Consider the following 9,890-nt stretch of genomic DNA (forward strand, 5'->3'; position numbering starts at 1 on the left):
GGCAGGGGGTGGGGGCAGGGGGTGCGAGGTCAGGCTCCATTTTGCAGGTGCAGCAGTCAGTGGGGCAGAAGGGGGTCATTCAATGCTTCGGTGTCCCTCCAGCTCCCCTGAGGCGGAAATGTCTGCCTGAGCTCCCCCTGTGGGGCATGACACGTGGCCGTGGGGGCATGATGGAAGTCATGGGGGCAGAGTCCGCGGGGCTCTGGGGGCTTGGAGGAGGAGGAGGAGGAAGGGCCATCTGGGTCAAGGAGGGGGAGGGGAGCAAGGACAGGCCTTTGGGTGCCTCAGGATTTTCGCATCAGTCACAGCTTAAGTGCTCGGGGGGCAGCAGGAGGCATGTGGGGCGGGGGCAGCCCAGTGTCCAATGTGGGGTCTCACACCCTCACCCAGGCACGGTCTCCACCTCCCCTGTGGGGTCAATAAGTGTAATAATTTTTACATCCCGCCTGTTCCCAGAGAGTGGGACCCCGCCTGGGCTTCACTTGCGGCCCGTGGGGCTCCCTGCCTGACTCGCCTCCTCTTCCAGGGCTCCACACCTGGCAGGAGATGTACGGCTGTGAGCTGAGGAGCGATGGGAGCAAAGGAGGGTATGACCAGTATGGCTACGACGGGAAGGACTACATCAGCCTGGACAAGGAGACCCTCACCTGGACGGCGGCCGATGCCAAAGCCCAGATCACCAAGCGGAAGTGGGAGAAAGACCTTGCCTTTGCTCAGGGAATGAAGGCCTACCTGGAGAAGATCTGCATTGAGTGGCTGCAGAGATACCTGGAGTATGGCAAGGAGACCCTGCAGCAGAGGAGAGGTGTGTGGGGGTCGAATGAGAGGCATGTGGGGAGGGAGGGGGTGGGAGGGGGATGCAGGGGGCAATGGGGGGCTTCCTCCCCCCAGTTCTCCATCTTGGCTGGGGCACAAACCCCCCCCCCCCACTACAGCAGTGCCAGTCTGGGGTTGTCCCACTTCAGCCCCTGGGAGGTGGGGGGATTTCTACCCTCCCCCCAATATGGAAGCAGAAATCCCTGGAAGAGGAACAGCAGCTCCGCAGGGATCGAGGTGTGGGACTGGACTCCCTTCCCTCCCCCTTTACGCATTTTCTGACAGGAAATGTGTTGATTTTTAGAACTGAGGCGCGTTTCAGTTGGTATCCTCCCCTCCCCCTACAGTCTCAGGTGGTACAATCCCCCCCTTTTCTCCCCCCTTTTCCTCTGCTTGGCAGGTCCAGCCTGAAAGTGACCCAGAAACACACAACCCGAGCAGATTGCCCCAAGGGGGGCTGGCTGGATGGGAGCTGGGGCTGTGGGGGGGAGGCTGCACGTGGGGTCACCCCCACAAGGCACACCTCCCTGTCCCGAGAGCAGCCTTTGCCCTTCCTGCCCTGGGGAGACCCACCTCTCTTCACACGCCACCCGCCCCCTGCTGCTCCTCCGCCCCACAAGTAGATCTCCCCCTCGCCACCCTCTCTTGGGGACAGGCCCTGCCCCCTCTCCCCATGGGATTGTCTTCCCACGTGTCCCAGGACTTATGAATGTGTTCATTTACTTAAAACATTTGGATGCTGCCCAGTTGTGCCCTAGCACCTCTGGACAGCTCACAACCACAAGATAAAAGCACAATGAAAACCACAACACATTAAAAACAACAATAAAATACAGCAAAAAATAGAAAACCAAAGTCTTACGGCAATTAGTTTTTGGGGTTTTTTTAAGGAAGGTCTTTGCCTGGTGCACAAAGAAAGTAAGGAAGGCGCCAAGCGAATCTCCTTGGGGAGAGCATTCAAAACATGGGGAGCAGCTGCAGAAAAGGCCCTGCTCCTTGTGGTCATTCCCCCCCCCCCCCAGGGAGGGCTCATGCAGGAGGGCCCCTGCATAGCTCTCAAAGGCCGGGGAGGCGCATATGGGTGCAGTGCTCCCGGGACTTTGGCCGTTTAGGGCCCTGTATGCCAGCATATTGAATTGGGCCTGGGCCACAATTGGTAACCAATGCCAGTCTTTCACTATAGGTGTTATATGGGCTCCAGTCACCAACCAAGCGGCCCTATTCTGTACCAGTTTTAAATGCCGGCCCATCTTCAAGGGCAGCCCCACGTAGAGCGCACTGCGGTAATCTGTTCTGGATGCTACCAGGGGGGACAGTTTCCAGGCTCTGTCTGTCCAGGTCGCTGGTATTTCCTCCGCAGCCAGAGCAAAGCAGCCTGGACGTTGAGCTCAGCTGATATTCCAGGGACAAACTCGGGTGCAGGAGCCCCCCCAGACTGCAGGCCCTGTCCCTCAGGGGGAGTGCAGCCCCTTCAAGGATGGGCTATGCCCCTCAAACCTGTCAGATGACCTCCCCCCCACCACCCCAGTAGCAGCACCTCTGTCTTGTCAGGATTGAGCCTCAGTTTATTGACCTGCATCCAGTCCATTATTGAGCTCAGGCCCCAGTTCAAGACGGCGACAGCCTCACCTGGATGAGAGGTAAAGGAGAGGCAGAGCTGAGTATCATCGGTGTATTGCTGAGTCCTCAGCCCAGCCCTCCGGATGACCTCTGCCAGCGGCTTCATACGGATGTTAAAAGGCGTGGGGGGCAGCACTGACCCTGTGGTGCCCCACAACGCAACCACCATGGTGCGGAGCAGCAGTCCCCCAGGAATAACTTCTGGACTGGCCAGCCAGGTAGGAGCAGTCCCTCCAGCCCCGACCCCGGCAGCCTACCCAGAAGGACACCGTGGTCGATGGTGTCGAAGGCCCCTGAGAGGGCCAGGAGAACCAAGAGGAACACCCTCCCCGGGTCCCTCTCCCTGCACAGGTCATCGTACAGGGCGACCAAGGCTGTCCCCATTCCAAACCCAGGCCTGAAGCCGGACTGAAATGGGTCCAGATAATCCATTTCCTCCAAGAGGGCCTGCAGCTGCCCGGCCAGCACCTGCTCCGACACCTTCCCAAAAGGGGGATTTTCACAATGGGCCGGTGGTTATCCAGCACTCCTGGATCCAGGCCTGGCCTTTAAGGAGGGGTCTCACTGCTGCCTCCTTGGAAAGGCCAGGGACCACCCCCTCTCTTAGGAGGCCTTGTCAGCCTCCTGGACCCAGGGCCGGACCCCGTCAGACCTCCAATCAGCCCAGATGGGCAAGCGTCAAAGAGGCATGTGGTGAGTCGGGCACAGCCAAGCACCTCGTCCGCATCCTCATTCTCAAAACTGAGCTTCACCCAGCAATGGACCATTCGACTGTGCACCAGACACGTGCGAAGACTCTGCACAAATGGCAGAGTCGAGCTCCAGGCAGAGCAGAGCGATTTTCCCCTCAAAGCGTGAAGCGAGTTTGTCACACAGAGCTGTCGAGGGCCCTGGGCTCTCAGCTGGAGGACCAGGTCGTGGGAGGCCTCGGACCATTTGAAAAAACTCAGCTTGGCGGCCCTGTGAGGAGCGTAAGGGAGGCAAAGACCCCCCCCCCCTTGGCTGCCTTAGTGCCACTAAGGAGGCCCGATAAGATCATGAGCCTGTGTTCGCTGGGACTCGTCAGGGGCTCCCTGCACCTGCGTTCCAGCCGTCTCCCTACCTGCTTCACTCCCAGCATGTCCTTATATCACGGTGCTTTGGTGTGATCGAGTCAATAGCCCAAGCCATTTCCCTGTTCCATAAGGCAACCTGGGCATCAGCAGGAGCGCCCACCATATCAGCCGGATAGTCCCCCAAAGCCCTTTGGAAGCCATCAGCATCCATCAGACTCTTCAGGATCCCTGACTCTGAGCATGTGCAGAGTGGCTTTGCATTTCTCGTAAGAGTACAGCACCCAAAGTACGTGCAGACTGGCTGGTCTGGGGCGCCACGTTTCTAAAATAGATCTAGAAGTGGAAAATAGCAAAAGCACCAATCCCATAATTTTCCTCCTGCCTTTACATCCTGCTGGAATTTCGTGCAGGCTGGGCGGTGACTTTTTGCAGGTCTCCGCTGCCAGAAAAGCGAATAGCTACATTTCCGACTGAAAGGGCCGATTGAGAAGCACGAGGGATTCTGCCCCTTCCAAGTCCTTTCGCTTTCCTCACAGAAATGGACGGCAAGCGGCCTCAGGCATGAAGCAGGGCTGGCGGCGGGGGGGGGGGGGGGCAGACAGCAGAGGCCAGCAAGCGCGGTGCCCTTCCCACGGAGGGGCCATCCTGAGCGGCCTCAGTGGTGTGCAGTTTTTGAACCCTTCATTTCAGGGGGTTCAGATGCAGCCCCAGAGATGGGGGGCGTTTGCCCCTAAGACCAACGGGGCAGGCCTGAGCACCTCGAGGTGCAGCTGAGGGTTTTCCGCACGTGTCAGGATGCCAGCGGAAGCCGAAGCTGCTGCTGCTCGGGGCTTTTCAGGGCTTCCCACGAGGGGCATTTCCGTGCTCAGTCTGCGAAGCATCCATCCTGCCAGGCGCTGGGAAGGTGCTGTGTTCACTTGAGGCTGCCTTTGCTTTTGCAGCGCAACCCACCCTGAGGGTGACACGCGGAGCGGCCCCCGATGGCAGGGAGACCCTCCTCTGCCGGGCCGACGGCTTCTACCCCAAGGAGATGGAGATCGCCTGGACGAGGGACGGGGAGGTCTGGACCCAGGACACCTTCCGTGGCCTCGTGACCCCCAACGCAGATGGGACCTACCACACGTGGATCAGCGCCAAGATCGACCCCCAGGAGCGGGACCGCTACCGGTGCAGTGTAGGGCACGACAGCCTGCCGGATCTGGTGGAGGTGGCCTGGGAGGAGCCCGAAGGTGAGCCTCTGGGTGGGAGTGGGGGGGTCTTCTGCCCCTGAGTGGAGTGCGGGGGGGTGGCTGTTTTTCCACAGGAGGCCTCGGGCGGCGCATGGAAACGAGAGCCCAACCGACCCGCAGGCCCCAGCGTGGGGGCTCTTGGGTGCAGAGCAAATCAGTCGGAGTGTGTGGGCGCCCAGAGGGACGTGGCCCCTTCGGGCCGGGCGCCTCAGCTGGCTAGATGCCAGCCGCAGGCATGTCGGGGACACAGCTGGCTCCGCCCCCGCCCCTCGTTTGCACATCTGCGGAGCCGTGAGACTTTTGCAGGCACTTCTGTTACTGGGGCACACAGGTCCCATCATGGGAGGGGTGAGGCCTTATTCCCACTCCCCCCCCCATCCTTCCACAGCCCCAGCGGGACTTTGCAGACCCCGCTGGCGGGATGGGAGGTGGGCTGCCCCCACTCTGGCACCTTCACTCCCCCCCCGCACTTGACCCCCCAGTCCTTCGGCTGCCTCATTCGTCCCCAGAAGAAGCTTCCAAAGAGCCGCAGTGCCTGATCCTGCCCAGTCTTGGAAGCCAAGCAGGGTCGGGCCCAGTGGGAACCCGGATGGGTCTCTCGAATGCTGTGAACTGCGCAGAGACGTCTGGCTACGGGCAGTTTAGAAATGGAAGGCAATAATTATTACAGAGCAGCTCCAGGCTGCTCTGCGCTTCCCCTCAATGGCCTCCCTCTTTTTCTCAATACAGCTTCAGTGCCCCCCCTGGGGCTCGTTGTGGGGCTCGTTGTGGGGGGGCTCGTCCTCCTGGCGGCCCTGATCGGAGGCATCTTCCTGTACAGTAAGTGAGCCTTCCTGCTGCATTTGGCCCAGTTTTTTTTGGGGGGGGGGGGGTCAGTTGGTGCACGACTTTGGAGCCCGGCTGCGTCTCTGTCCCGCCTCAGCTTCCGCCAGCCACAAGGGGGCCCTGCAGGGTTGGCGTTGGGGGCTGGTTGTGTCCCCACCCACCAGGATGCTTGCCCCACACACGACAGCCCCGTGCGCACCGTGTGTCCTGTGCAGCCCCCGCACAAGAGCGGCAGGTTGTGTGAACGCGGAGCAAAGCTCTCCTGCTTTGTGGGTGCGACTCACCTGAAGCCAGTCAGGCCGGTGGTTGGAGCACAGCGGGTGCGGAAGGCCCTCTTTCTGTTTCTTTCCAAGAGGGGTGAAAAGCGGCCCAGGAACCTCCCCACCCCCCACCCCAAGCGGCTCCTTCGGATGCTGCCCTGAATGTCTGCCCAGGTTGCTCCGGAGGGAAGGACTGGAGGCATCCGTGGCTGCATCGGGGCAAACCGCGTGGTCTGCAGATGCAGGGGGAGCTTCCCACAGATTCATGAGGCCTCCTTCCTCTGTGTCTGTGGCTGGAGAAACATCCGGCAAATGAGGAAGGTCGTGGCAGAAGGTGAGACAGGATGACCTCTGGGGGTCCCCTCAGTCCTGACTCTCTGATTCTCTCTCCGCAGGGAAGCGTCAAGCTGGCTACAAGGCGGCATCCAGTGAGTGGCCCCTTCCTCTTTCTCTGTTCACTCCTGCATGGGGCAGGCCGTGGGGGGAGCACAGGTCCTGGGGCCTTCGGGGCGAGTGTCCAGTCCCCCGGCTGCATCTCAGGCTGCGGGGCTGAGTGGCCCCAGGAGAAGCATGGCAGCCCGCCTGTGGGGAAGGCCCCCGGAGGAGTGTGCCAAGCAGCTGGATTGCCCCGCTCGGAACGGTCCATGGGGCTGGCCGATGTCCTGGGCCTGCCCCGAAGCCTCGCTCCCTCCCTGGCACCGTCTGCCCAGCCTTTTCCCAGGCAGGCAACTGGCTCTGCTGCTTCCACCCCACAGGGGAAGCCCTAAACTCCGACCAGCGGGGATTTCTCCCCGGGGCAGGGCTCTCAAGGGGGATTGGGCAGAGGAAGGGAGCCAAGAGCACTGCCACGGTTTGGATCCAAGATGGCCAGGTAGAACCTCCATGGTCGGTAGCAGTGTATCTCTCTGTGCTGGGTGCTGGAGGGAGGCCTCCATGCCCTTGCCCCTGTTTTGGCTTCCCAGAGTGGTTTCACTGTCCAGGGCTGAAAACCAGATAGTAGACGGGGGTTCCCTCCTCACTGTGGACTCTTCTGTGTGAACGAGGCATTGCAGAAAGAATTAATCAACACTTGATCAGTGTAAATTCCCCTGAATGCTCATGTCGCTGTTGAGTCTAGCCACTGACCCCACCCCTGTAACCAGGACCCTGCGCAGCTTCCCCCCAAGGCAGCGCTGTTCCGTGGAGCTCCCTGGCAAGCATCGTTCCAGGCTTCCGGCTTGCGATTCCGGTGGCTTTCCGTGTTTCCCAGGGAATCAGCAGCAGCACTGCTGGGGAACCGCCTGGCAGCAGCTCCTCAGGCAGCCCTTCCTGGCCCCTTGCCCCTCACGTTGCCGTCTGATCCCTCCCCACCTTCGGAGAGAAGAGCTGGGGCTGCTTTGCGGTTTCCCCCGGGAGGAGCAGTGCGTGGAAACCGCTCGCGTGGCCAGGTCCATCTGAGGATGCCTTGTTTCGGGGACAGATGCACATCTGTGCTTTCCCTGCACATCTGCACTTCTGCTGCCGTCCTCTGGCTGACCCTGAGGGCCCTGCCTGGAAGGGGCGCGTGCCTGAGAGCAGGAGCCCGGAAGAGCCACGCACCCGTCCCTTCCCCCCTGACTCCTTTCCTTTCTCTCCTTTGCAGCGAGCGACCGGAGCTCTGACAGCTCAGCAAGGGGTAAGTGTGGCAAACCCAGCCTGGCGGATGGGGGATGGGAGTTGCCTGGAAAGAGAGACGGGCACCCGCTGCGTTCCCAAAGCACGTGGGCCTGGCACCCCCCCATCCCCCGCCTGGGCCAGCATTTGCCAGCCCCTCCCATGCAGTGAGAGGAGGGGGCAGGCTGGGGGGCGCAGGGGCGGCTGGTCCCGGCCAGCCGGCCGGTCTGCTGCGGAGCGCCTGGGCTCGGCTTGGGAGCCCAGGAACCACGGCAGAGCTCCAGCGGCCATGGGCGGGAGACACTTCCTGTGGCCAGCTTGGCCTCTTCCAGGGGGTTCATGGAGCCTTGGGGGCTGGTTCCCCGGAAAAGGGAAAGGCTGCCCTGCCTTGCGAACTGGCAGCCCCTTTGGCTGTTTAGGGCGAGGCTGACTCAGTGCTCCTTCTCTCCGCTGCAGGGAGCAACCCGGCCATCTAGCGGCCCCAGAGCAGGTGAGTGGCAGAGCGGGGGCTGTCCTTGTGGGTGGGGACGGGGGCCAAACCCTGGCAAGGAGAAAAGGCGCCCCTTCGTTATATGTGAGGAAACTCCTCTTCTTCCCCCCTTGTGCTGCATGGAGCATCTCAGGGAGAGGAGGAGGAGGAGGAGTCCAGGGGGGAGACACTTCCGGGGCTCCCTTGGGAGCAGGTATGCACCCAGACTTGTCCCTTGCAGCACCCGGCCCAGCTGTGTCCTGGCAAAAGGGATCCCCCCCTGCCGCCTCCCCCCCCGGTTTCCTCTGAAGGAGGATGCGGCACTTTCCTCCCAGGCACGTGGCTTTCGGTGCTCCTTTCCCGGCTGCAGGAGGTGGCCGTACGTAGTCAGTGCGTGGCCAGGGAGGGACGGGGCCTTGTGGGCAGGCGAGCGGAAAAAGGGCCCCTTGGCTGCTGCCGCCCCCCTTCCCCTGTCTCTGCCTCCTTCCTGGTGCTGGGCAGGAAGCCCCCGGGTCAGCCCTGCCTCCCACCAGCCCCAGGAACAGCTGCCCTCCCAGGCAGGAGGGGAGAGTTGCTGGAGCAGCCGGGCCTCGGGGTGCCGTGCTGGGTCCGCTCCCTGCCTGCATTTTAGCTGCGCTCCACGTGCCACTGGGGGGAAAGGGGCCTCCTGGACTCTGCGCAGGGGATGCGGCTGCTCCCCTCTCCCTGCAGGTGCCGAAATCCGCACACACGCCCACCCTTGCAATGGCCTCTGGCTTCTGTGGGGTGCCCCCCACTCCCTGCTCTGGTGAGAATGAAATTAGGGGGCCTGGGGAGCTCTCCTCTGAAACTGTGGCCCACTGACCCCGGTGCAGCCTTGCCTACCTGCCCCCTTGCCACCTCCACTCTCAATGCCGCCACCTCTGCGCCTCCAGGGCGTATGAGGTGCCCCCACCTGCCCCCACTTCGGTCTGGGTCCATCTTGGCTCCATCCCCAACAGAATCTCTCGTCTTCTCTGCAGCTGACCCTGGCAGCGAGTCGCCTTCCCGTGCCAGGAGGCAGAGGAAGGAATTTACATCTACTGACTTCTGTCCTGCCCTTTTGGGAAGTCAGCATTCTGTTGATAGGCTTGGCTTCATTTGACTTGCTTTCTGATCTGGCTGATGCCCTAATGCATTTTAAAAATCTGACCTGATTAATCTCAGGATTTAGGAGCTTCGCTTTCATGTGTTGCATCGTCATGGTGGAAGGTGGAGGGCACCGTCTTGGATGAGGGCTTCTGCTTTGCCGAGCCAGCGAGCCAAAAGTCAGGCGCAGCTGCCCCCTTCCAGCTGCTTCCAGGAAAAACAGTGCTGTTAATCAGCACCTGTCTTTAATCAAAAGTTTATAATTGGCAAATCTAAATGACGACGCAACTAAACAGTATAGCCTTACAAATTCAGGATTATGCCTCCATGTCTAAAGCTGTAATAGGATTTCTAAAAAGCTGCTTGTGTGAGTTCATATTTACAAATAAGATCTAATGTTATTATCCAAGGATGAAAATTTGTGTGTGATTAGACATTTGACAGGTTGGGGAATGAGGGATTGGGGTTTGAGGAATATTTTTCTAACATTAACATGCATAGATTAACATGCACCTTCAGCCTCTTTCTAAGTATATAGTTTGTTGATGTGTTTTGCACTTAGTTGATCGCAAATGAATGTAAACTTTTTTTTCAGAATGATGTAATTGGCTAGAATAAAAAGATTTGTTTACCCCCTCCTTTGCTGTTGCTTTCTTATTGAGTGTCAAATATTTTAGTTGCCTGCAGAAGTGGAGCTTTTGCGCTCTGTGTTGGCCATATCTTGGGGGCAGCGGTGAGGAGCAAGAAGTTCAGGACTTGAAGTCGTAAAACACCTGGGGTTCGATTCCAGGGAGTGTGGTGGGAATCAAAGCCATCCAGCGAAGAGGAACGATTCTGGCATGAGGCCCCTGGGATTCCCAGCCACTCCAGACCCCCC

General features: G+C 60.0%; 1 protein-coding gene across 2 annotated transcripts; it reads left to right on the top strand.

The window, feature by feature from the left end:
- Positions 1 to 494: 494 nt before the first annotated feature.
- Positions 495 to 9,651, top strand: LOC123032347 (patr class I histocompatibility antigen, B-2 alpha chain-like). Of its 2 annotated transcripts, none has more exons than XM_044448158.1 (7): positions 495 to 805; positions 4,433 to 4,720; positions 5,450 to 5,539; positions 6,201 to 6,233; positions 7,427 to 7,459; positions 7,894 to 7,927; positions 8,887 to 9,651. In XM_044448158.1, exons 1-6 carry the CDS (start codon positions 547 to 549, stop codon positions 7,911 to 7,913), a joined length of 723 nt encoding a protein of 240 aa, XP_044304093.1. In that variant the 5' UTR covers positions 495 to 546; the 3' UTR covers positions 7,914 to 7,927; positions 8,887 to 9,651. The 2 variants fall into 2 exon arrangements, with proteins under 2 accessions (XP_044304093.1, XP_044304092.1); XM_044448157.1 differs by having other exon boundaries at positions 8,908 to 9,651.
- Positions 9,652 to 9,890: the final 239 nt, after the last annotated feature.

Source organism: Varanus komodoensis, unplaced genomic scaffold (genome assembly GCF_004798865.1).
Source record: "Varanus komodoensis strain SLA01 unplaced genomic scaffold, ASM479886v1 scaffold530, whole genome shotgun sequence".
Lineage (NCBI taxonomy): Eukaryota > Metazoa > Chordata > Lepidosauria > Squamata > Varanidae > Varanus > Varanus komodoensis.